Below are 27,319 nucleotides of genomic sequence, written 5' to 3' on the forward strand. Positions count from 1 at the left end.
TTGACTGTTTTTTTTCTTGCAGTGTGAAAGAATACCTATCTTTTAATGAAAATTGAATCTGATATATTCAATCTGAAGTAGTATTTGGGGAAGCTAAAGTTTTTGTGTATCAATAGCACTAGTTATTTTGAACAAATAAAAGTGTTCTATAGTTGCTGCATTTATCACAGATAAAAGAATAATCAATACACTGGTCAACCTTGTTAGTGAACAAAATGCAATCTAAATTAAGGTATTTCATATTTAATATTAGAAAAAAATACTCAATGCTGAAAAGCTCTCAGTGAAACAGCAACTTTTTAATTATTGAAGACAGTATAAATTGATATAACTCTTATACAAAAAAACTTTGGAAACATATCAGGCCATGGAAATGTATATACCCTTTGACCAAGTAAAACCAATTGCTGGGGATTTATACAAAGAAAATCAAAAACAAACGAAAGAAGGAAAAAGCTCTACGTACACAAATATGTTGCAGTAATAAGCAACAAACTGGAAACAACCTAAATGTCCAGTAAGGGGAATGGGTAAATTGTACAACTACATGGAATAGAGGTTCTTAAGTTGAGAATTAAAAGCAGACTTTAAAAGAGTATTTAATTTTTAAAGGCAAGTTACAACATTATATTTCTGTAATGATTAAAAATTTAAAGAAATGATGCATTTGGAAAAAGATGAAGTGGATATACCATATACAGTTCAGAGTGGTAAAATTAGAGGTGAAGTTTCTCACATTTTATGTCATGTTTTCACGTATTATCAAGAAGTACCTTCATATTATGAGATGCATAAATGTTTAAGTTCAAAATAATTTGATATAGATGTCTAAAAAACCTGCTGAATGAAAGAGAAGACACAGGGAAGGTTCCCTTCCATAATTCGAAGCTCACTGCTTGGCTCACAGCAGATGCGTGGTCAGTGTGTGCCCGTGTGTCTTTGCAGACAAAGCCCAGGAGAGAACCATGATGCTTTTACCCCTAGCTGAGCTCTTATTTCCCCCACATACTAAGTGTTCATCCACAGAATAGTAAAATATATATATATATATATATATATATATATATATATAGGAGGTGCTAGATCCTAGTACAAGGCAAAAATTCAATCATCTAAAAACTTTTAGAAAGGTAATCAAAATATTTCTAGTTTTAATTGTTATTCACAAACTAACAACACTGAACTAGTTATCTGTCTAACAAACAGAACTAGTTATCACTTAAGATAGTACGTTATCATTTTTATGTGATTATTTATAAGGGCTCTTAGGTTGGAACACTAGTTGAATCTGCTTTCAGTGTTTTGTAGCAGGGTTTTGGAAGCAGCCCCTTTAGAATGCTCCAGCAGCTTGATGGCCTTGTCAGAGTTTTCAATGTTCCTAAGCAGGGTCTCTAGTCTTCTCTTAATTTTCTTCTGATCCTCGAGAGCACAGCCAATCACGATGGACTGGAACTTCTGATCCACCGGCCCCGCAGGCACCTCAGAGGAACATGCGCTGTACAGCGACATCAGGTGACTCTTGGCGTTTCCCAGATCATCCAGAAACTTACTGACCACCTCGTCAATGACCCTGGTGGCATGCTTGAGGGACTCCTGCTGCTGGGGGTTCCTAATTGTTTCTACTGAAACTTCCACAGTCAGGGTTCGTCCCATCAGACGGTTTGCAGTCAGATTTAATTCTTCTCTTTCTCCTAATCATGAAAAGTTTGAAATATCAATCAATATGAGACATACACACATCTATGTCAAGAACACTAAGGTATTTTTGTGTGGCTGAATCTATCCTGTGAGCACCTATGAATTTCTTAAAGATACACGTTAAAACTACAGCAATAAGATTAATTTATAAAGAGTATCAGATTGGACGCCAGATGATTCTGCGGTTGTCACGTCTGCAGAAGCTGGGGCAGGTGTGCGTCTGTAACTGGGGCTTTGTGCTGGTTAGAGCAGGAGACTGGATGCCCTGGATCTACGTGAGGATGTGCATTAGAGGAGGGAGATAACTTTCCCTTTACCTTTCTGAGCTTTTGGCTGAGACCCTCCTGTAATAAGACAGATTAACAAGAAAAAAACCCAGAAGCTTATTGACATGTATACCCCATGTATATATATGGGAGATCCCCAGGGAAACGAGTAACCCCCTGAGATGGCCCAGCCTCCACCCAAAATACCCTCAGCTAGAGAAGGTGAGGACGGAGGAAGGCAAGTTCTGGAGGTTCCCAGAAAAGGCACGATAGACAAAGGTAAGGTTCTTATGTAGATTCAGTAGGTGCCTTCTCCACTGGTGAAGGTTTCTTGTAGTTTTGTCATCCTCCTCTTCCTGGTAGAAAGGGAGACACCCTTACAAATGATTTCCTTTACAAAATGTAAATATAAATTTCCCTTACAAAACAGTGACTTCTACTGTTTTCAGAGCTCCTCCTCCTGTGTCTGCAGTTTCTCAAAAATATCCAGTTCGGAATAATCCTTAGGCCAGAGAGGCATATTTTGGGGCCTCACATTCTGTGTGTGTATCAATACAATGCCCCGATTCTGGCTGAAAAAAGCCATGACACGGGAGGAAAAGCTGGCCTGAAAATGAGGCACTGACTTCATCCCCTCCAGACTAATTTAGGCCAGTAGTCTGAGTCTTGGCCAGTATGAAGAGGGTGCTGGGTTATCACTTCACTATTTAGATGGAAATCAGCAACCTGTCCTGCTCTGTAACCTCCTTCCCAATTCACTGCTCTATGGCCAGGACAGTGAAGAGACACACTAGATCTTGACCCCTCTGAGGATGTGTGACAGTGTGGGTCTGGGCCGGGATGCACACTTAACCGCACCAGCTGCTTGGCCCAGAGGCCGGTCCTGTGCGGCCCCAGGGGAGCCCGGTTAGGAGGAGCACCGCCCACTGGTGCAGAGCATCACAGGCCACCCGGCCCTCCTGTGGAACGGGGTTCAGTGGGTCCATAATCTGTTTTCTCTGCCTTTCTCCCCTTGCCCTCTATACGTTACACCTCCATTCATCTCCTTTTGTCTTCTCTGCTGCCGACCTTGTGCCCGTTTCCTCTGCTGTCACATCCTGCCCGGCTGTCTCTGCTGGGCTGGAGGAGCGGCTCTGCGGCACCCCCGCCGCCCCCCCCGGCCCCGGGAGGGGCCCTCACCGTCGCTGATCTGCCGCATGTCCTGGCTGTTCTGGATGCTGTGGATCATCTCCAGGAGGACCTCCTTCTCCTGCTCCACAGCTGTGGCCGCTTCCCGAAGAGCCTCCACCCTGCGGAGTGCGGGGGACAGGACAGTTACTGGAGGGAAGCCGCGTCTTCCTCATCTCTCCACTGCTCAGTCCAGCTCAGGTGTAACGACGATTAGGAACACTTCCCAAAAACTCCTTACTCCTTTCTATTTTTTATTCTGTAATTGTTTTCTTTTTAATCCACTTGCCCTGTGGCTCCCAGTTTCCTCTCCGCTCACAGGGCACTCATTCTATTTAGTGTTTATCGATTTGTATTCGTTTTTACCAAAAAAATCTGCACTCATATACTTGTCTATTTTCAATTTATTTATATCTCACTGTTTCTTTCTTCACTCAGCAGCATACTTAGAATCACCAGGTTCCCGTGTCCCTCACCTGATCTGCCCTCCCTGGCCCAGCGGAGACACGCCCTGTCCCCCAGCTTCTGCTCACAACCCGTCCACAATTACCCTTCCCTTTATGGCCCTGATAAGAGGATCCATCCCAGCGTGGAACTGCTGAGACACAGGGTGTGTGGACTGTCATCTGACTCCACCCTGGATTGTTCTCCAGAATGGCCGGACCTCGAGTCCCTGTGTCCCGACAGCCCTACCAGCACTCAGCATCTCCCAACTTTCTAACCATCTGTTGCCAGGCTAACAAGTGATATGTCAGTACTTAATCTGCATTTCTTTCATTGCTAATAATTTTGGACATCTCTTTGTATCCTTGTGAGCTTGTTCACAACCTTTGCCTACTTTTTCTTTTTTAAACTGGGGTTACTCTCCTCTTGGTGATTTGGTGACAGACACTGTGACCATCTTCTCCCATCCCACCCTATATGATCTGTGTCTGGGAGGTCCTTCACTGAACAGAGAGCCTTATTTTGAAGTGAAAAGTAAAAAGATCCATCTTTTCTTGGTTTTGTTTTGCCTTAGCTCATGCTGTGAAGTTTTGTTTCAGGGTCCTCCCATCCCTAGGTCAGGACATACTTTCCTACATCTTCTATTAACTTGTTTCACTTTTCTCATACTTATGTCTTAATTCATCTAGAATCCACCTCTGTATATGGTTAGGTAAGGATTTAATCATTTTCCCCAACATTATGCACCCCAAATCCATCTTTCCCTCAATGATTTGTAGATTGTCTGCCTCTGAAATCTCTATTCCATCCAGTAGTATTTTGACTGTTCTTACACCAACACCCATTTCTTAAAAATAGCACCAGCTTTGTTTGTGATATGCCTTAGTATCTGGTAGACCAGTCCTCTAATCTTTTTTTTTTTTTTAATTTTTGACTGCGTTGGGTCTTCATTGCTGAGCGTGGGCTTTCTCTAGTTGTGGTGAGCGGGGGCTACTCTTCCTTGTGGTGCGCAGACTTCTCATTGCGGTGGCTTCTCGTTGCGGAGCACAGGCTGCAGGCGCGTGGGCTTCAGTAGTTGTGGCACATGGGCTCAGTAGTTGTGGCTCATGGGTTCTAGAGCGCAGGCTCAGTAGTTGTGGTGCACGGGCTTAGTTGCTCCGCGGCACATGGGATCTTCCCGTGCTAGGGCTCAAACCCGTGTTCCCTGCATTGGCAGGCAGATTCTTAACCACTGCACCACTAGGGAAGTCCCCAGTCCTCTAATCTTTAAAAATAACATAGCTATTTCGACTTTTATTCCTCCATAGACTCTAAAGTAAGTTTATTGGGTTTCTCAAAAAACTGGAATAAATTAGACACCTTTAGAACACTGTCAGTTCCTCTAAGGGTGTCTCCTTCATCCAGACCCTCCTCTCCGTTCTTTATTAGAGTTTTGAAGTATTCTTGATGGTAGTCTTACAGACTCTTTTAAGTGTTTTGAATATTTTGGATATTGTTACTGTTGTGAATAATATATTTACATATATACTATATTTTATAGTTGGCTATTGTTGATTAGAGAAATGCTGTTTTTGGTAGGTTCACGTCATAACTGGCAACCTTCATTTACACATTCATTTTTAATGGTTTTTTAATTTCTGTTAGTTCTTCTGGATTGATGATCATTTCATCTACAAAAAACGAAAATTCTCATCTCTTCCTTTTCAATCCTATCAGCTCCAATTTTTCTTTCTTAAATAGCACTGACTAAACTCCTCCTGTGCGATATTAAACAGTGGCGCTAAGAGACGGCATCTTTGTCTTTTCCCGAATTTAAAGAGAATGCTTCTGTAGGTTTTTGGTGTAAAGCCCTGATAACCCCGCAACTATACACACATGCACTTACTACACAGACACACGAACACAACCAGTGACTAAAGAACGAGGCTGTGAAATTATGAGAGCGAAAGAAAACAAAACAAAGTCCTGTGTGTTTAAAGTGCTGTTTCCAGGGCACTTTCTCGTTTTTTTTATTACACCACAACTAAATAAGTTGCCAAGTGTTGCAAAATAAATAGTGACAGGCCTACCTCCAGTACTCAGATGCTCTTGGAAACACGGATCACAAGGAGATCTAATCCCTTCTGTCTTCCTGGGCACGTGTTCTAGCATGTGTTCCTGCCACATGAAGAGGCCCTCACCCCAACCACACACACGCCTTTTCCCCTACAGGCACCCACCTGTTATCCCCCAAAATAGCACCGACACACTGTACAGTCACAGGGTCTCGATTCTCAAGATGCTAAATACATTGTTGGATTCTGTGTTTATAAGAGCCAGTAGAAGCAAAGAGCTCGTAAGAATCTTATGTGACAAATTTGGCTGGAAAACAATCAAAACCAATATTCTATAAAACAGTAAACACACAGCATCAGGCTGCCTTCCAGCCCCATTCATTATGTGCTTACACATTTCACATGAGCAGACTCTCAGGGCCCGGGACACATGAAAATGGGTCAGGTTGTCACTAACATGAAACATTTGTGCAAAAACACAAACGTGACTCTAGTATTTAAATGGCACAGATGAGTCATTTGATTGGTAAATGAGATGCTGCTGAAAGAAGAGATTAATTTTCCAGCACTCCTGAGTTTATATTCAAATGTAAGATGATAAAGAGAATTGTTACTCTAAAGAAGAATGCTCCATTTATGATAATAAGTTATACTAGTAAGTTCATGAAGTTGTTAACAAGAAAATCGTTTGAAAGGAGACACTCTAGAAAAAATATAATAAATCTGTCATATAAAGAAGATATTTTGTCATTAAATGAGACCAAATATAGAGGCAATTAGATGGAACTTTTTTTTTTTCCCACAAGGCTAGAAATTGCCAGGGCATTTTCCCTGTGAAAAACAGATTTCATCTTTTATAGAACTTCTTATATATGATTTTATGTAAACCTTTTTCATTTCATAGCAAAGGTAAAATTTCATTCTTCAGGATGTAAAGATTCCCAGGGGTTTTTTGGCATCTTGGCCCTTTCATCTTCTGTCCCCCGCTTCCTGAACATTCTTTATCCCTGGCCCACGTCTACTGAGTGATCCTTTTTCAAAACCCAGTCCTTCTGGCAGGAACTGTTTCCTTAGCAGCTTCCTCCTTCCCCTCCCTTGAGGCCGTCAATACTATATCTGTCTAGTGTATGGACATCACATGCTTAGTTTTTTCTTTTAAAAAGCTGAACCTGCATCTCTACTTAGTTTGCTTAAGTCATATTTATCAGCTATTGGTCTCCTTAAATTCAATTCATATACACATCTTTTTGTCTACATTAGTTCTAGAAAACTGTTAGCCATTAAACCTTCAAATATTTCCCACCTGCCCTTCTATGATTTCTCCTGGAACTCTGTTCAGAGGCGTGTTGGACCAACTCACTTTATCCTTCACGTTAACACATCACTTGACAACACTCCTTGGCAGAGGGGGGCAGCTCTGGTTTTACCAGCAGATCCTGTAAGAGCTACATGTCCAAATTGGGAAAGAACTGATCCTCATGGCAAGGCTGGCCTGGGCTGCGCTCCTGGAAAACTCTCTGCATGAAATCACAACTAAGCTTTAACAGAGAGAACCTGTGCTCAGAATGTTCCCGCGAGGACAAATGTGGAGCGCACGCATCCTCGGCTGGTCCCCGGGGCCCAGAGATCGAAGCCTGGGGACCAAGAGACAAGGTGCTGGGAGGTGGTCTCCCAGCCAGCCACCCCGGCATGTGCTCTGTGCCACGTGCGGGGACTGCAAGGGCCTCAGTCCTGCCGCTCAAGCTAGAGCTGCTGCCACTTACCAGCTGAGTGACCTCGAGTAGTTACTTACATTCTCTTTGCCTCAATTTCCTCATTTACAAAACGGGGATCATGAGATGGTGTGACTGAATGAAGTAAAGCAGGTAAAGAGTTTAACACAGTGACTGACAGCACTGACTAAACAAGCTATGAGTTAATAGAGATGCAGTACCCGTGGATACGGATGGCCAACTCCGACACCATTTTATAGAAAAGATTTGAGCATCTGTGGCTTCTGGTACCCCACGGGCCCTGGAACCAATCCCTGCAGACACTGAGGGACCACTGCATGCAGTCCATGCCCAGAACTGGTGCCTTGAACGCTAGCTTCCTGGTCGTTATTACATGCTTCCATTATGAACTCAGGCTTGTAAATAACAAGAATTGTGCTTTCATCAAAAGGGGAAATGGCAAATGGACTTATTTCAAAGAAATTACTTCTAAAACAGGTTCTTAAAATCATAGTCCTGTTTCTTATTCAAAATTCTTGTATCAAAAGAATACTACAGAGGGCTTCCCTGGTGGCGCAGTGGTTGAGAGTCCGCCTGCCGATGCAGGGGACACGGGTTCGAGCCCTGGTCCGGGAAGATCCCACATGCCGTGGAGCGGCTGGGCCCGTGAGCCATGGCTGCTGAGGCTGCGCGTCCGGAGCCTGTGCTCCGCAACGGGAGAGGCCACAACAGTGAGAGGCCCGCGTACCGCAAAAAAAAAAAAAAAAAAAAGAATACTACATACTACAGGTACTTCCCTGGTGGCGCAGTGGTCTCCAATGCAGGAGACACGGGTTCGAGCCCTGGTTCGGGAAGATCCCACATGCCGCGGAACAATTAAGCCCGCGAGCCACAACTGTTGAGCCCGCGTGCCTAGAGCCTGTGCTCCGCAACTAGAGAAGCCACCGCAACAAGAAGCCCGCGCACAGCAACAAGACCCAACATGGAGAGGAGAGGGGAGGGGACGGGAGGAGAGGGGAGGGGAAGAAGAAAATACTACAAAGATCACTTATATTTTAGGCAAGGTTAAGATTTTGAAGGGCTCCCTAATCATCACCAAAATGATAAATTACATTCACTACTGAGACACTGGTGTAAAAAAGGGTCTATGCTTTAGTGTCAGGAGCTACTCATGAGCAGGATGGCCTCAGACTGGCCACTCAGTCCCTCTGGACTGGATTCGCTCGCTTCTAAAGGAGGGAACATATGTCCTCCTCCTGCCTCAGAGGGTTTTGGAAGGTTCACATGACAATGTCTACAAGAAGTGATCTTTTAAATTACAGGCTTTTATACAATATTAACTATGGTGCCATCTTGTCTTGTGGCTCCTGGGACGTTGGTGCAGTGAAACTGTCAGCTAAATGACCACATCCGCCCTTGCCCCATCCTTCATTCCTTGGCTGCCATGGAAGCCATGGTGACTGGCTGATGGTGGGGGAGGGAGCCACAATAGGACGAGTTTGGGGACATCTGTGAACAGCTAGTCTCCCAGTCCTGTCGTTCCCCTTGGCTGTTCTCCACACCCCACGTCCCAAGCATCTTCACCACCATCCAGAGCCTTCAGGGGCCGCTCAACACCCTGCACACAGCAGGTGTTCAATAGTCCCTGAGATCAGGGACTCAGGGACACCAATCTAAGTGGAATTTTCACCTTTCAGTAAAATCATATACTATTCCTACATTTTTGAAATATGACGTACTTAACTCTAAGAAAATTCAGGCACAAAGTATTAAGCTCTACAGCCAGTCTTCCTGGGTTCCAGCTGTGTGACCTTGGACGAGTCATTTAACTTCTCAAGCCTCAATTTCCTGCCTGAAGAACAGAGGTGACGGTAATTTCCACAAAGGCACGGGGCCTGCAGAGTCAGCGCCCATTAACTAAATAACTGTTAATGGGTATCATTTATGAATTATGATCACTGTTAAATTAGTAACAATCATAAGCAAAGTGTTTAGAGCCACTGATGAATGGAAAAATCAGACACCATTTGGTCATGAAAACCGGGAGAGAAAGGCATCACCTTTTTAGGAGGAAGCAAAAAAGGAGGTGAGCCGGCGTCAAAAAAGAAAGGCTAATGTCATGCTAACATATTAGAAACAAATGGAGTTTCTTTAATGATTTGTCAGATGCTGCCAAACACCTGAAAGCACTTTAAACACCATGGACATCAGTTCACAAGGCAGGTCATAAAGCAGTGAGCATAATTCTATTTTCAGTTTCATATGGAAAAAGTTCTGCCACAATTGAAAAAACTAGTACAGTGGGGAACAGTAAACACCAGCTTCTAGGTACAGCCTGTAATTTTCACCATACTTAGTACCCTGCCATCCTCAATATGAAATTAAACTATTAGATAAGAACACATGAATGTTACATTTTCTTTTTAAACTTGATCTTATAGGCATGATTCTATCAACAGTTTCTTTTTTTTAAATTTTATTTATTTATTTATTTTTTTGGTTGTGTTGGGTCTTTGTTGCTGTGCACAGGCTTTCTCTAGTTGTGGCAAGTGGGGGCTACTCTTCATTACGGTGCACGGGCTTTCTCTAGTTGTGGCAAGTGGGGGCTACTCTTCATTACGGTGCACGGGCTTCTCATTGCGGTGGCTTCTTCTGTTGCAGAGCATGGGCTCTAGGTGCACAGGCTTCAGTAGTTGTGGCATACAGGATTAGCTGCTCCACGGCATGTGGGATCTTCCTGGACCAGGGCTCGAACCCATGTCCCCTGCATTGGCAGGCAGATTCTTAACCACTGCGCCACCAGGGAAGCCCGGCATCATTTTTTTTTAAAAGGAAGAAACAAAGCTCACAAAAGTCTAAAATTACTAGAAAAGGCCCTAAAATGAATAATTAGACACATATTAATCTTTCTTAGCTCAAGGGTTAATTCAGCAAATTATTATTTAATCACTTGCACACGGTAATCAGAATTCACTTTACATTAATGAAGCATTGGAATAATATTCAAAACCAGAGGCTTCCTTTTAAAGATGAGTACTTGACTGCTTCTGTACCTACCCTATGTGAGGCACCAAGTTTGAGGAAAGTGAATCAGCTTGAAGAAAGGAGGGGGCAGCATCCACCTGTTCCTTTAAGAAAACATCCTTTCCCTCTAACTAGGGGAGAGAGACCCCTGAAATGGTTGAGAACATGCCCTCAAAGTTCTAAAGACCGGAGGAGACGCTGAGGCACTTGTTTCGCTGCTACATAAAAAGAAATCATAATCTTCCCAGGGACACTCAGGGGCTCTAGTTTTGTTCCATCTGGTTCAGCTAGTTCCATCTGCCTCATTCCAAGCAGGACCCCTCTATTACTCTCCATGAAATCATGGTGGTGGAGAACTTATTTTCTGAGAAGACATCGTTTCTTCCCATGATGATAATAATAATAAAGATGTATATAATAAATGACAATTTAAACATATATATTAATAAATCATTCACTTGGTTATTAATGTACTTTATTGGCAAACAGACCCCTTGTTTTGGTATATTAATCCAGGGAGATAAAGACATATATGCAATGCTTCTTAAAATTTTTGTCTTACGTACTGCCTTGCTCACCCAGAACCTGGCGAAAACTATGCGAAAAAAATTCCTTGTGGTTTCAGGGAGTTGTGGGCGCCTCAATATGATTTTCCTGTAACTACACTTGCACACAACTTACACAGTAACTTTAGTGACATAAACAGTTACAGGAAGTACATACAAGTTTTCATTCACTGTTAAAGGAAAAAAAGTATTTCCCAAATTTCTTAGAAATTATTTAGGAATTCCATACAAGCCAGCCACTACATTTGCCACTAAGGAGTGCCCGTGGTGCCCGGTTCTACAGGAATTGACAGCACAGCCTGGAAAGAATTCAGGAGAAGAGCAGGAATGAGGCACTCAGAGCTCTGGGAAAACCAGCAGAACAGGCACTCAGAGATTTTCAGGAAAAATCTTAGGAACACATTCCTGCATCTTCCCAAACTCAGAAAAACACTCAAACCATTAAGGGAGACATCTGCTCCTGGTCAGCAGTAACCTGCCACCCAAATGTGCGCCTGAGTGCGCGGGCCCTTCTCTAAAGTCACATTCCTGGGACCTCAGCGCCGGAACCGCCCCCCCCCAACTTCCCCCAATAGAACAACTCAGGCTCTCATCTTGCACGTGTTTATCGCAATGGGCACACTGATTACTTAGTAACACCGTCATTAGTTAAGAAGGGAAAACTGACTCGTGTTCTCAGGCCAGTGACCAGCATTTGGAAGGTGTGACCGGCGACCTGGAGAAGGAGCCCCCCCCACCCCCACACACACACCCGGGCTGAAAGTAGCAGGGGATCAGATGGATTTTTATATTTTGCAAAGAGATCAATCATTCACAACGATGACCACTGAACTGCCGCCTGTCCTAGAAATACACTATGGGAAAAGACTGGGCCGGAAACACCTGGCCCCCACACGGAACGTTCCAGAAGCTCTGCGGACGGGCAGTGTCACAGCTCCCATGTCGAGTAACGTACCCGTAACTTTCCCTTCTCGGTTCTCACGCTTCCGGCGCTCGGGTCTGGAGCCGCGAAGGAGCGTGGCCGCCGGAGCGTGCGGGGCCGCTGACCCAGAACACGGCCGCTCCCGTGAGGGGACCCGCCGACCCAGCGCGGCCCTCCGCGGGGCCCGGGTCAGCCCAGCTCCCCTGCCAGCCGCTCCCCGCTGCCCGCGCGCTCCCTGCTCTCGGTCCCCGCGCGCCCTCCGCAGGCTCGGAGGGCCGGCCCGCGCACCTGAGCTCCAGCTGGTCCAGGCTCTCCAGCAGTCGGCTGGAGCGGTCGGCCATGGACGAGGAGCGGCAGAAGCGGCCCTCGTTGGCCTTGGCGCTGATCCTCGCCTGAGCCATCGGCGTCCGGCGGGCGGCCCGAGATCACTGCCTTCCCCGCGCTCCACCCGCCTCCTCTGACACGCCGCCCGCGAACCGGGGAACCGGGAAACGGGCGCGGGTGCACGAGAGCCGGCCGCTGCTCTGTCCGGCGCGGGCGGCCTCGAGGGCGGCGCGGCGGGGAGGCCTTTCTGGGCGCGGGGACGCGTCTCCGCCCCGAACACCGCCCAAGGCGGAGCCCGCGCCCCCGGCCCCGCCCCGCAGGGGCTCCAAGGGGAGCGGGCTTGGGCTGTGCTGGGGTGGAAAGGGCCCTTCATGCAACCGCGGCCGCGGCTCTGGGCACTTTCCCGAGATGAGAACAAGGAGCCTGGAGGCCACAACTGAAGCTGATAGATGTACGGAGCAAGCTGAACCTCTTTTTTTTACACCCGCTCTCATGAAGTCATTTTTAATGACTTTCTTTTGTATTAAAAAGTTACTGGTTGTGACTTCCCTGGTGGTCCAGTGGGTAAGACCGTGATCCCAGTGCAGGGGGCCCGGGTTTGACGCCTGGTGGGGTAACTAGATCCCCATGCATGCCGCAACTAAGAGTCTGCATGCTGCAAGAAAGATTCCCACCTGCCACAACTAAGACCGGGGGCGGCCAAAATAAATAAAATTAAGTACCAAAAGAAAAGATGATTAAGAAAGGAATTTTGATAAAGCACCCACACATGTTTAAAAAAAGTTATTGGTTGGAATTTGAGTGAAATAATTATTATTTAAGGCCGTTTCACACCCCACTTATTTAAATCTCCAGTTATGAAAAGACGCAGTAGACCACTTGGTCAGACATTATAAAGGTCAGTGAGTGGAATGGGGCTGGGAATACAAAGATGTATCGACTTAAATACTTGCGCTTTGCTCCCATCTCATTATAGCTCTCTGCCTCTAAGGATGAGAATGTACAGGACACCTGAAATGGAGATAATAACTGTTTAAAGCTGCATCACAACCTTTAATCTGAGATCAAAGCCATTGAAATAATTGAACAGAGATGAGGCCTTTAAGGCTTGATCCCAATTCCTCTGAACTCTAAATACTAATAAACTGTTGCTGTAGATTATCTGACCTCATTAAATGTTTTGTCCTATCATGACACCTGGAATCTTTAGACATTTTGTGAATGGTCTGAAAGTCTATCACATAGCTTTGGAAACGTGCTGGACTCTCTTTCTCTCACACCCTAGACCCAGTGGGCTCCACCTTCAGAGAACACCCAGGCCTACTCCCACTTGCCTGTCCCCACTCCGCTACTCAGGTCTCGGCCAGCATCACTTCTCTCCTGCATCACCGTGATACCCTCCTACCTGGTCTTCCTGCTTCTGCTCTCATGTCTATGCTTAGCACAGCAGCTACAGTCATCCTTTTAAATAAGGCGCACCACACCACTTCTCAGAAACCTTCAGCGGCCCCTCGTTTGTGAAATGGGTAAAAGCCAAAGTCTTCAGAAGAGGCCTCAGAGGACTCCATCTCCTGTTTCTCTCTGAGCTCATCCCGCTCACTCGCCTATGCTAGCCTTCTTGCTTTTCCATGGATGTATCAAGCTCACTTCCAGACTTTTCACCTCCACCTACAGCTCCTCCCCATACACATTTGCTTGGCTCACTCCCTGGCCTTCAGGTCTTTGTTCAAGTTTACCAGAAGGACCTTGACCTCCCTATTACAAATAGCAAGCACTCCTGCCCCGCCCCACCCCCATACTATCTTCCCCTTCCCTGTTTTCCTTCCCCTCTTGTCACCTCTCCCCCAGCTGTGCTCCAGAGAGGAGTGTAGGCTTTGTTTCGCTCACTGGTGTATCTCAAGTGCTTAGAACAGCCACGCTGACATACAGTAAGTACTCAATAAATACTTCGTGAGTGAATGAATAAATGAATTGTTTCAAAGAAATTTAAAAGAAAAAAATGATGGAAAAAAATGTCTTTAAATTGAGGCCCAGCCGATTGAGTCTCCCAGCTGCACTTGCCCAAGGGTGTCCAGAGCAGTCCCTGTACCTTGTTCTTGGGAGAGGCCAGAGTGGAGGGCCAGGTCGTCAGGGGGACAAGGAGTAGGAGAAAGGGCTGGTCTGGTAGGATACCAAGCATCCAGAAAGAAAAAAAAAAAGCTTCTTAACCGAGATATTTTTATTTAAGACAATCAATGATACCACCAACCAGATACTATCAGTACATTATCTACAAATCCTTTTTAAAATAAACATATGTTATCCATCATTGCTTTGACAAAAGTTGTTATTCAGGTATAAAAATAAGGAATCACAATAAAAACTTTTTACAAGAAAAAAATCACAATAAAATAAAAAATGAAAACAAACAGGTAAGCATCACTGTCAATGTTAGAAACATTTATTCTTGATAATATTCCCCATAACTTTCTGTAACATCCAGACTACCTCTCCTCCTTGTGTCTAACTTAACTTCAACTTATGAAGTAATTTAAAAGTGATTTTTAATTGCTTATTAAGTAGAAATAGAATCAGTGACAATTATTAATTAAAACATTAAACAACGCAGTTACCTTATTTAAAGGATCATGATGAATTATCCCTTTCCTGTCATATGAAAAGCCTCAGTTACTCTTGACCATAGACACCACACAAGCGTCCTAGTAGAACACAGGCTGCATCCCACCTGTGTGTGGCACCTCCCCTACATCTACTGGACCACTCTTCTTTCTGGAACACTCTTTCTGCTCCTCACTACTGAGCAAGCTCCTGCAGATGTCTTTAAGGTCCGGCTCCATGACTACCACCCAAAGCCTTAACTACTCTAACAAGCAAATTAAAAATACAATGTGGTCACTTTGCAAAAATGACTAGTACATTCTCAAGCTATGATGTGTACTTGAAAAAAAATGCAAGCAGGTAGGACAGAACTGACAGCTTAAGAAATAAAAACACAAATTGGTTTCCAATGTGGATTGAAAAGACTTTATAATAATAATAAAAAAACCCAGTAATACTATTTCACACTAAACTATCTAGTTACAGAGAAAGATCAAAGTTCTAGCCATGATATATTTTTTTTCTGTCTTAAAGAAAAATTTATATTTACAGAAAATTTTACATTTGGTAAGTAATTACTACTTGAAATTTTTAGGGATGACATTTCTGGGTCAAATAACTTGAAGCATATACACAAAGACTGTACGACAAACCCCTTCTTAGTCTCCTAATTAGGTAACGTTTTTTATTATTCACAATGTGGCCTCAACATTTAAAAATTAAATATTTAATACCAACAGTAGGAAACTAACATTTTAATAACTAAAATGAAGATACCTCCATATGAAATAAAAATTTTAAAGGGTTAAGGAAGATTACTCCTGAGTAGAACTTTCAACGTTATTTTCTGAAGAATACTATGTTTACACAAATATATATAAAAGAATTAATATTATTAAAAATATGCCTAATTCTATGCAAATATTTTTTACATCATTCCCTTTAAACAGTAGATAATACAAGTCACATAAAAGTCTAAGCAGGGGTTTCCCTGGTGGCGCAGTGGTTGAGAGTCCACCTGCCGATGCAGGGGACACGGGTTTGTGCCCCGGTTCGGGAAGATCCCACATGCCGCAGAGTGGCTGGGCCCGTGAGCCATGGCCGCTGAGCCTGCGCTTCCGGAGCCTGTGCTCCGCAACGGGAGAGGCCACAACAGTGAGGGGCCCGTGTACCGCAAAAAAAAAAAAAAAAGTCTAAGCAGGTAAAAGGAATGGCAAAAGTTTCTTTTCACTATTTTCAAAGAAAATTTTTTTTTATTCCAGCAATATGCAGCTCTAATTAAAGCAGGGATATACATATGAGTGAAACCCACAAAGAACATTGCTGATAAAATTTTTCATCTCTTTCCATGATCAGTTTCCATTACTCTCTCCCAATAATCAAAGATCTCAAAGGTATTATATATTAGTGCCACATGAGCAGAATTTACAGAAAAAGTGAGCTATGACAGCTTTATTTATATTCATTTTCACTCCTAAAAAAATAAACTAGAATCATCTGTACTGTACAAATAAAATTAAAGAACCAATTCTATTTGGGAAACATATAAACAATAGTCAAGGGCTTTTCTAATTTTTAATTCTTGTAACCTAAATATATGAATTCAAAGTTAACTGGGAAACATGATACCTATATTAGAATTCATGATTTGTATTTGCATTACCATGTATTCTATTCCTCTATACATTTTTGCAAAATAGCACAAAAATACAAAGCAATATCAGATTTTGAACATATGAAAGCAAAAAAAAGTTTTCAAGTACATTTGTACTAGCAGATTTCTGATCTCCTTTAGAAAACAAACTCAAGAATTTATTATCCTGAGTCTCTTCAAGGCCACTTGATGCTGTGTGGTAATATCTTTAATTACATTTCCTCAAGACTTCTTCTAATCGCTTCTTCTAATTCCACATCTGCATTAAAAAACATAGAAGTTTGATATTTAGAGCAGAAAACTAATAAAGATGTGCTTTATGTAGGTCTCATCAACTACATCTGTATTTTCAGGAAGGAAAGGAAATACAAATTGGAGAAACTGAGGGTAACTTGGCAGTTTCTTCATCATAAAATATGACTATTTTGAAATATGAGAATCTGGATATAATCTCAAACTGAATTATAATATATCTGAGCTTAATTATGCTAAGAAACTTGTAAGTAATTTCCATTTAGGGACGTAGAAACTCAACAAACTTCTGGAATCACTAACAGGTAATCACCAGACTCAACGTGGAAAATGAGTATGTATTTCCAAAAAGATTTGAGGTAATGCATATAAGACTTAAAGCAGAAATAGAAAGCCAAAACCATGAAATGGCAAAATCTCAAAGGCTATTAAAATTTTAGTTTTAAGCTTTCTAGTATCTAAGCAAAGAGTCAAACTCATGTCTATATAATGTTCTCTGAGAAGCATATACACATATGCACTCATTGAACAAATATTTACTGAATGCCCACTGTATACCAGGCACAGAATACAACAGTGAACAAGACTGACATTCTTGTGTTCACAGGTCTTTTTTTCCATTTCCCAAGAATGATGCTACTAAGGTCCAAGAGGGTGGAACTAGGTGTCCGTTTCTTGGCCTTCAGTAGCTTCTCACACCAGATTTATCTCATCCTGTCCAGTCCACGGTCTCCCAGAGCCTACTTGGTTCACAGACACTGGTAATTCTTCTAAGATACAGCCGCACCTTCCTCTGAGCTGGGTCACTAGTGTTATGTAGTTGGCAATTTAAAACACTACAAGCTACTCTACACTGCATTAAGTTAAAGCTAGATTCTGGGTCAGTGAGTTGCCCTAAGATGAATTCAAAGGGATGAAAAAATGCACAGAAAAGCCAAGATGCTCTTAGCAAAGCAGAAAAGGGTGACAAGATTTATTTTTATGAAAACTTATTACAAAGTTACAGTAATTAAGAGTGTGGGGGCTTCCCTGGTGGCGCAGTGGTTGAGAGTCCGCCGGCAGATGCAGGGGACACGGGTTCGTGCCCCGGTCTGGGAAGATCCCACATGCCGCGGAGCGGCTAGGCCTGTGAGCCATGGCCGCTGAGCCTGCGTGTCCGGAGCCTGTGCTCCGCAACGGAAGAGGCCACAACAGTGAGAGGCCCGCGTACCGCAAAAAAAAAAAAAAAAAAAAAAAAAAAAGTGTGGTACCAGTGTAAGAACAGATGAACACACCAAAGGAACAGCATAGACAACTCAGAAACAGACTCATGCATATATGGAAACTAGATTGATAACAAAGGTGGTGATGCAGAAAGGTGGGGAAAGATGATATTCTTAACAAATGGTCAACTAGTAGGCCATATGGAAAAAACCTTAAAATTTACCTCTACCTTATGGAATATACAAAAACACATTTCAGATTTACTGTATATTTAACTATATAATTGTGAAAGGCAAAACAACAAAGCTTCTAGAAGATAATACATGGGAATACCTTCATGACCTTAGTGTAGGTCATTAAATAGGATTAATAATCCTTATTAAATAGGATTCAAAAAACATTATGAAAAAGAATCGTACTTTGGAATGTATTAACATTACTTTTCTCCACCAAAAGCACCATTAAGTGAGTAAAAAGACAAGACATTGAGTGAGAGAAAATATTTGCAATACATAGATCTTGCTTGTATCCAGAGAGAACTAAAAGATTTTCAACCCAGAAAAATCAATAAAAAGATCATGCAGGGCTTCCCTGGTGGCGTAGTGGTTAAGAATCCGCCTGCCAATGCAGGGGACACGAATTCGAGCCTTGATCCGGGAAGATTCCACATGCCGCGGAATAACTAAGCCCATGCGCCACAACTACTGAGCCTGCGCTCTAGAGCCTGTGCTCAGCAACAAGAGAAGCCACCGCAATGAGAAGCCTGTGCACTGCAACAAAGACTAGCCCCCGCTCGCCACAACTAGAGAAAGCCTGCACACAGCAACGAAGACACAACACAGCCAAAAAATAAATAAATAAATAAATAAATAAATAAATAAATAAATTAAAAAAAACAAAAAAGATCATCCAAAAGAAAACTGTCAAGAAATCTGGAAAGGCACTGGCAAAAGATGTGAGGATGGTCAATAAACATTACTCATCAGAAAAATGTAAACTCAAACCACAAAGAAATGACCATCACTAGCTAAAATTAAAAAGACCAATAATTCAATGATTAGTGAAGATGTATCAGTAGATCAACGGGAACTCACATTCAGTACTGGAAGGAAATTGGAACAACCACTTTGGACAAAAACTTGGCATAACCTACTAAAGCTGAATGTCAGCAAGTCCCCGCCGCAGTATACATTCCCAGAAGTGTGGGAATTACTTGTAACAGCCAACCAAATGTCTATAAATAATACATGAGTTGTGATATATGTGTAAAATTATTATAGAGGTATTGAAAATGAACAAACCAAAGCTACATGCTAACAATCAGGCGAATCTGTAAAACAATGTTGACTGAAGGCATCCAGACCCAAAAGAATATAGACTATGCCTGTGCTGTCCAATATGATGGCCACTAAACTATATGTGGCTATTTGTATTTTAATTAATTAAAATTAAATGAGGGGGATGCTTCTAGGGTACTAGTTGTTATGAGTTGAATTGTGCCCCCCCCGGCAAAAAAGGTATGTCCTTACCCCTGGTACCTATGAATGTGATCTAATTTGGAAATAGGGTCTTTGTGGGTGTAAACAAGTTAAGATGAGGTCGCTAGGGTGAGCCCTAATTCAATACGACTGGTGTCCTTATTGGAAGAAAATGCTATGTGAAGATAGACTCATAGGTAGAAGATGGCTCCATGATGATGGACGCAGAGATTAGAGGGATGGATGCATCTAAAAGCCAAGGAATGCCTACAACTGCCATTAACAACCAGAAGCTGTGTGTGGGACAACGACCCTACCAACAGCTTGACCTTAGATGTCTAAACTTTAGAACTGTCAGACAATTTCTTTTGTTTTAAGCCACCTAGTTTGTAGTACTTAGTTGAGGAGCCCTAGGAAATCAATACACTGGCAATATTCTGTTTTTCTTAACCTGAAAGATGGTCACCTGCTTTGTGAGATGTTTGTACAATTTTTGTGTGCATTACATACACATATACACACACAGAGAACTAAAATTCTGGAGAATACCAGCATATAAGTTGGGGGAAAGGATCAGAGTTGAAGTGTTCCAGAGTCCTTTTACATTGCATAGAGGTAGACAACATGTACCTGTACTTTAGTCTTTAAGTTATATATAAAAAATGTGGTAAAATGCCAAGGTGACCACAAAAAGAACAGAAACACGAATTTTGGGGCCAACCCATACATAGCTTATAAAACAATTTGAAGAAGCAAAAAGAGGAAGCTAAGAATGAAATAGCAAGAGTAAATACAAAAATATTAATATCTGCAATGAACTTATATGGATTAAACTTGCCAGTTAAAAGACTGGATAAAAACAAAACCAATTTCTAAATGGTTCCACTTCTAATAATAGTGAAGTAGCTTATATTGGATTAACTCTTCCATAGATAACAATTATAAAGTATTTTAAGGCACTGAAGAGCAACAAAAATCAGGTACAAACAGGACAAAAGTTGATCACTGAAAGAAGTGAATTTCATGGAGTTAAATTTGCAGCTTTATGGTTTTGTTTTGGTTTATTTTTTGCCTTAGAGCATGCCTCAATCCTTGTGAAACAAAATGGCAGAACTTCACCCAGAAAGTCAACCTCTTTGTGGCCTTGAGGAGTCAAAGACAGAGTCTGAGTCTGACAGAGAAGCTGGAAAGTGGAGTTGGCGGCAGGAGGGGGGGGGGGACGGGGGGAGGGGGGGGACGGGGGAAGGGTGGGTAGGACGAGAGAAAGAAGAGCTCCCAGCAGAAGTGAGAAAGTAACAGAAGAGGATCCTACAAATACTTGGTTGACTTCTGTGTGCTTACCCGGGAGAGGAGCCAAGATTCTCCGTGAAAAGCAACAGTTGGAAAGCTATAAGAAGCAGGCAATTGTAGCGTCGCCTACTGTGGAGGAGGCAGAGTTTGGAGTTTGAGTCTAGAACGTTAACTACCCACAAGGGGAAAAAAACAACTAATGTTCCTCAGGTAAAGTTAACAGAATTCAGAAAATCTATAACTTACATCCACAAACATCCAGTATACATCAAAAATCACTTGACTTGTGGGACTTCCCTGGTGGTGCAGTGGTTAAGACTCCGTGTTCCCAATGCAGGGCGCCCAGGTTTGAGCCCTGGTCCGGGAACTAGATCCCAAATGCATGCCGCAACTAAGGAGCCCGCCTGTGCAACTAAGACCTGACACGACCAATTAAATAAATAAATATTAAAAAAAAAAAAGAGAGAGAGCTTTCCCATGTATTAGCTTATTCAAAAAAAAAATCACTTGACTTGCAAAGAAACAAGAAATGTGATCCACAGTTCATGAGGAAGAGCAGTCAAAAGAAACTAACCCCCAAGATAATCAAGCCATTGGAATTAGCAGAAAAGGGATTTTAGAAAAGTTATAAATACTTTCAAGGATTTAAGGTTGAGTGGATAGGAAATCTCAACAGAGAACTGAAAACTGTTACAAAAAAAAAAACTAAGTGGAAATTCTAGAACTGAGAAATACAATATTTGAAATGGAAAATTTACTAGGGCAGCTTAATACTGGAGGTGTTATAAGGTTGAACAATAAACTTGAAGTCTGAACAATAGAAATGATCAAATATGAAGAACAGAGAGAAAAAAAACTAGAAGAAAATGAACAAACCTGTGGATAAATTTAAGCTAACATATGTATAACTGGAGTTCCAAAAGAAAAGAAGAGAGACAGAGAGTGGGGCAAAAAATTATGAAGAAATAATTGAGAGAACCTATAAACTTACAGATACAAGAAGCTAAGAAAACTCCAAGTAGGCTACAAAGACAACCACATCTAGGGGCATTATCAAAAACTGCTAAAATCAAGGACAAAGAGGAAATACTAAGGGCAACAAGAGAAAAAAAAATGATACTTTACATATTAGGGAACAATAATACAAATTATAGTCACTTGTCATGACAAACAATGGAGGCCACACGATAAGACAATGGAGTAACATCTTTAAAGTGCTGAAGGGAAAAAATACTGGTCAACCAGAATTCTAAAGCCAGAGAAAATATCCTTCAAAATTAAAGGGAAAATAAAGATATTTTTATATAGATGAAAACAGAATATTCAACACTAGCAAAACTGCATTGTATAAAATAGGAAGTTATTTAGGCTGAAGAAAAATGACATCAGATGGAAACTGTAATCTACTGGAAAGAATGAAGGTCATTTGAAATGGTGACTATGTGGGTAAATATAAAAGAATATATATTTCTTCTTCTCTTTCTTTAAAACTCACAGCCCTGTTTAAAGCAAAAAATAACATTTTCTTGTAGAATTTATAACAAAAGCAAATATATATATATATTTTTTAGAGCAACCATAAAAATTAAAGAAAAGAGCTAAAACATCAAGTAGGTATATTAAAATAGTAAACATTAAATAAATATAATGGAGTAAAATATAGATATTATAATAATCCAAAAGAAGGCAAGAAAGGGGGAACTAAGAGGTAAAAGAGGGAACAAAAAGAAAATAAAATGGCAGAGAGGAATCCAACCATGTGAGAAATTACATTAGATGTTAAGGGACTAAACAACTATTAAAAAGTAGAGGCTGTTAGAGTAAATCAAAAAGTAAGATTGAACTTTACGGTGTCTATAAGAGATGTAGTTTCAAAATAAAGACATAAATAGATTGAAAGTAAAAGGATGGAAAAATATATACCGTGAAAAATTAAGCATAAGAAAGCTTGAGTAGCTATATTAATATCAGAAAAGAAGATTTCATGATAAAAGGTATTACCAGAGATTAAGAACATTTCATAATATCATAATGAAAAACAGGTCATTTCATTACGAAGACACATCAGAAATGTATATGCAACTAAAAACAGAACTTGAAAATACAAAAATATAAAATGAGGGAACTAAAGAGAAAAAATAAATCTACAATCATTGATGAAGAAGTTCACTGTTCCTACTGTAGTAACTGAGAGATCAACTAGATTAAAAAAAATCACAGTAGATCTGATATTATCAACCACCTTGACCTAATTGACATGTATAAAATACTTTACTTAGTAAACACAGAAAATACATTCTTTTCAAGTGCGTATGGAATGTTCATCAAGACAACCCACATGTTGGGCCATAAAAGTCTCAATAAATTTCAAAAGATTTAAATTTCACAGGGTATACTCTCTTACCACAACAAAATTAGATTAGGAATGAATAATAAGACATTCAAATATTTGGAAATTAAACAATATACTTCTAAAGAGCCAAGAGATCAAAGGAGAAAATATAAGGAAAATCAGAAAATATTTTAAACTGATAGCAAAAATACAATATGAAAAGGTGTGGAACACGGCAATAAGTAGAGAATTGACAAACTACAGTCTGTGGGCCAAATCCAGTCCACCAGCAATTTTTGTAAATAAAGTTTTATTGGATACATCCACACTCATTTATGTATTGTTTAGGGCTGTTTTCATGCTATAATAGCAGAGCTGAGTAATTGTAACAGACACCACAAAGCCTAAAATGTTTACTATCTGGTATTTTACAGGAAAAGCTTGTTCACCCTGGCTTAGAGGGAAATAAACACCTTTAAATGTTTACATTAGAAAACAAGAAAAAATTTAGGTCAACAATCTAAGTGTCACATTAAAAAGCTATAAAAGATGAGAAAATTAAACCCAAAGTAGAAGAAAGGAAATAATAAAGAGCAGAAATCAGTGAAATGGAAAGCAGACCAAAAAGAGAGAAATTACCAACTAAAAACAGTTCATTCCTTGAAAAGACTAAATAAACTGATAAACTTTTAGTTAGTGATCAAGAAAGAGAGAAAACAAAAATTACCAATATCAGGAAAAAATGAGAAGATATCACCAGAGATCCTACAGAAATAAAAAAATATGTAATAAAGGAATATTATTATGAACAACTTTACATTGGTACATTTGACAATCTAGGTAAAATGGACAAATTTCTTGAAAAACACTATTCTCGAACACTAACACAAGATTAAACAAAATCTACCTATAAATATATTAAAGAAAGTAATTATTTTAAAAATTATTTATTTATTTATTTAATATCTTTATTTGGAGTATAATTGCTTTACAATGTTGTTAGTTTCTGCTGTACAACAAAGTGAATCAGCTATACATATACATATATCCCCATATCCCCTCCCTCTTGAGCCTCCCTCCCACCCTCCCTATCCCACCTCTCTAGGTTGTCACAAAGCATCGAGCTGATCTCCCTGTGCTATGCAGCAGCTTCCCACTAGCCATCCATTTTACATTTGGTACTGTATATATGTCAATGCTACTCTCTCACTTCGTCCCAGCTTCCCCTTCCCACCCTGTGTCCTCAAGTCCATTCTTTATGTCTGTGTCTTTATTTCTGCCCCGCCACTAGGTTCATCAGTACTGTTTTTTTAGATTCCATATATGTGTCTTAGCATATGGCATTTGTTTTTCTCTTCCTGACTTACTTCACTCTGTATGACAGACTCTAGGTCCATCTACCTCATTACAAATAACTCAACTTTGTTCCTTTTAAGCGCTGAGTAATAGTCCATTGTGTATATGTGCCACATCTTCTTTATCCATTCATCTGTCAATGGACACTTAGGTTGCTTCCATGTCCTGGATACTGTAAATAGTACTGCAATGAACACTGTGGTACATGTATCTTTTTGAATTATGGTTTTCTCAGGGTATATGCCCAGTAGTGGGATTGCTGGGTCATATGGTAGTTCTACTTTTAGTTTTTTAAGGAAGCTCCATACTGTTCTCCATAGTGGCTGTATCCATTCACATTCCCACCAACAGTGCAGGAGGGTTCCCTTTTCTCCACACCTTCTCCAGCATTTGTTGTTTGTAGATTTTTTGAAGATGGCCATTCTGACCAGGGTGAGGTGACACCTCATTGCATTTTTAAAAAATAAATTTATTTATTTTATTTTGGCTGCATTGGGTCTTTGTTGCTGCATGCAGGCTTTCTCTAGTTGCAGCGAGCGGGGGTTACTCTTCGTAGCGGTGCACAGGCTTCTAATCACGGTGGCTTCTCTTTTGTGGAGCACGGGCTCTAGGCGCATGGGCTTCAGTAGTTGTGGCTTGCAGGCTCTAGAGCGCAGGCTCAGTAGTTGTGGCACACAGGCTTAGTTGCTCTGCAGCATATGGGATCTTCCCAGACCAGGGCTCAAACCCATGTCCCCTGCATTGGGAGGCAGATTCTTAACCATTGCACCACCAGGGAAGTCCCTCATTGTGGTTTTAATTAGCATTTCTCTAATGATTAGTGGTGCTGAGCATCTTTTCATGTGTTTGTGGGCAATCTGTATGTCTTCTTTGAAGAAATGTCTATTTAGGTCTTCCGCCCATTTCTGGATTGGGATGTTTGATTTTTTGATATTGAGCTTCATGAGTTACTTGTATATTTTGGAGATTAATCCTTTGTTGGTTGCTTCGTTTGCAAATATTTTCTCCCATTCTGAGGGTTGTCTTTTCGTCTTGTTTATGGTTTCCTTTGCTGTGCAAAAGCTGTTAAGTTTCATTAGGTCTCATTTGTTTATTTTTTATTTTACTTCCATTACTCTAGGAGTTGGGTCAAAAAAGATCTTGCTGTGATTTATGTCATAGAGTGTTCTGCCTATGTCTTCCTCTAAGAGTTTTAAAAATATGGAATGCTTCACGAATTTGCATGTTACCCTTGCACAGGGGCCATGGTAATCTTCTCTGTATTGTTCCAATTTTAGTATATGTGCTGCCGAAGTGAGCACAGTAAATTTATTATTAAAAGACTCCCCAGAAAGAAAACTCCAGACCCAAATAGTTTTACCAGTGAATTCTCTGAAACATTTAAACATTTAAAGAAGAAATAAAATTGGTCTTAGAGTGAATATACAACAAAATGGCAGAGTAGGCAGCTCTAAACACAGAAATACTGAAACACAAGCAGAAACTGTCAGAAACGACTTTGTCAGAAGTCTGGAAAACATTCACAGCAACCAAGCAAACACTGAATCAAGAAAAAAGCAAATAAAAGCAGTAGGAAAGCCTCATGGTATTTTCACTTGCCCTCTCCTCACCACCTCCCCGTGCCTCCGCAGCAGCCTCGAAGATGGCAGCCCATACTCCTAGTGTGGGACCCTGGTCCCTGGTTCCAGACAGAGCAGAGCAGAACTCACAAATTATTGTGTTTGTTCTAATCTGTCTGGGGGCTACCTGAAGGACTGAAACAAGGCATTCATCTCTATTTTACGAAGCTCAGAACCCACTCAGGGCAGAAAAGCAGGCTGCATTGCTCAGAAACACTGTAAGACAAATAAAAAGCCCACAGCCTGGGGTAAAAGATTATGGTTGAGACATACAATAGAACACTTAATATCTGAGAGGAAAAGCCATGAAGAGAATTTCCTTGGGAAATCAGGGCATTCAAAAGCACCTATGTGTACTGGGGAATTTAGGACCCAGGACACGATGCATGCTCAGAAAATACCTCAGAAGACACCAAGCCTTCACCACTGGCTGATCTGTAGGTTCAGTGCAAGCCTGGCTAAATGCTGAAAGGCCCTAGCACACAGCCAATCTGCAAAACCAGAGAGAGGTTGTTTTTTGTTTTGTTTTGTTTTGTTTTAGCTCCTGGTATTCAAGGAAATCTCTGTTAAAACACTAATTGAACAAAAGCTTAAAGGAACAGAGATTTCAATGACCAGATGTGACAAGGAATACAGTTATTGCAAAAATGGTTTGGAAAAGTAACTAAACAAACGGACAACCGCAGCCTTTGACAATCACAAACAGCAAACTCTGGGGAAGAGGTAGAATCTGATTTCCAGAGGTACTACATTATAATATTTGCACATCCAATTTTCAACAACAACAAAAACACAGATAATACAAAGAAACACGAAAGTATGGCCCATTCAAAGTGAAAAAAATTGAGTTAAATTATCCCTGAGGACACCAAGACATTGAATTTACTAAACAAAGACTTTAAACCAACTGTCTTACATACGTTCTAGGAGCTAGAGTAAACTATGGACAAGGAAGTAAAGGAAACCAGTAAAACAATGTATGAATAAAATGAGAATATCATAAAGAGATTGGAATTATGAAAGGCCACCAAATAGAAATTCTGGAGCTGAAAAGTACAACTAAAATGAAAAATTCATTACAGGAGTTTAACAAAATTAAGCAGACAGAAAAAAGAATCAGCAAATTAAATGTCCCAGATTTGATGAAAGATATAAATCTACACATCCAAGAAGCCCAACAAACTCCAAACAGGAGAAACTCAAAGAGATCCACACTGAGACAAATTATAGTCAAATTGTCAAAAGCCAAAATCAACAGAAACAGCAAGAGAGAAGCAACTCATCACATGTAAAATTTTTAATAACACTAATAGCTTATTTCTCATCAGAAATCATGGAGACCAGAAGGCAGTGAGATATA

The 27,319-nt window shown here is 41.1% G+C and overlaps 2 protein-coding genes and 1 non-coding gene across 9 annotated transcripts in view; all 3 read right to left on the bottom strand.

Annotated features, from left to right (window-relative positions):
• Positions 1 to 280: 280 nt before the first annotated feature.
• On the bottom strand, positions 281 to 12,412 carry BAG2 (BAG cochaperone 2). Its single transcript, XM_060162505.1, has 3 exons — positions 12,142 to 12,412; positions 3,144 to 3,253; positions 281 to 1,691 (listed from the first exon to the last, which is right to left on the bottom strand). Exons 1-3 carry the CDS (start codon positions 12,252 to 12,254, stop codon positions 1,279 to 1,281), a joined length of 636 nt encoding a protein of 211 aa, XP_060018488.1. The 5' UTR covers positions 12,255 to 12,412; the 3' UTR covers positions 281 to 1,278.
• Positions 12,413 to 14,383: 1,971 nt separating this feature from the next.
• The window catches only part of ZNF451 (zinc finger protein 451), a 103,501-nt gene continuing 90,565 nt past the window's right edge, over positions 14,384 to 27,319 (bottom strand). For 6 of the 7 annotated variants that reach the window (XM_060162507.1, XM_060162509.1, XM_060162506.1 and 3 more), the window contains one exon: positions 14,384 to 16,688. In XM_060162507.1, coding sequence (XP_060018490.1) covers positions 16,642 to 16,688 — 47 coding nt within the window. In that variant the 3' untranslated portion in view covers positions 14,384 to 16,641. The remainder of the gene's footprint in view (positions 16,689 to 27,319) is intronic. The other variant, XR_009542907.1, reaches the window with a different exon arrangement.
• LOC132528338 (U6 spliceosomal RNA) lies at positions 25,535 to 25,641 on the bottom strand. The gene has a single exon (XR_009543209.1). It is a non-coding gene; the product is annotated as a U6 spliceosomal RNA (small nuclear RNA).

This window comes from Lagenorhynchus albirostris, chromosome 10, assembly GCF_949774975.1.
Source record: "Lagenorhynchus albirostris chromosome 10, mLagAlb1.1, whole genome shotgun sequence".
NCBI lineage: Eukaryota > Metazoa > Chordata > Mammalia > Artiodactyla > Delphinidae > Lagenorhynchus > Lagenorhynchus albirostris.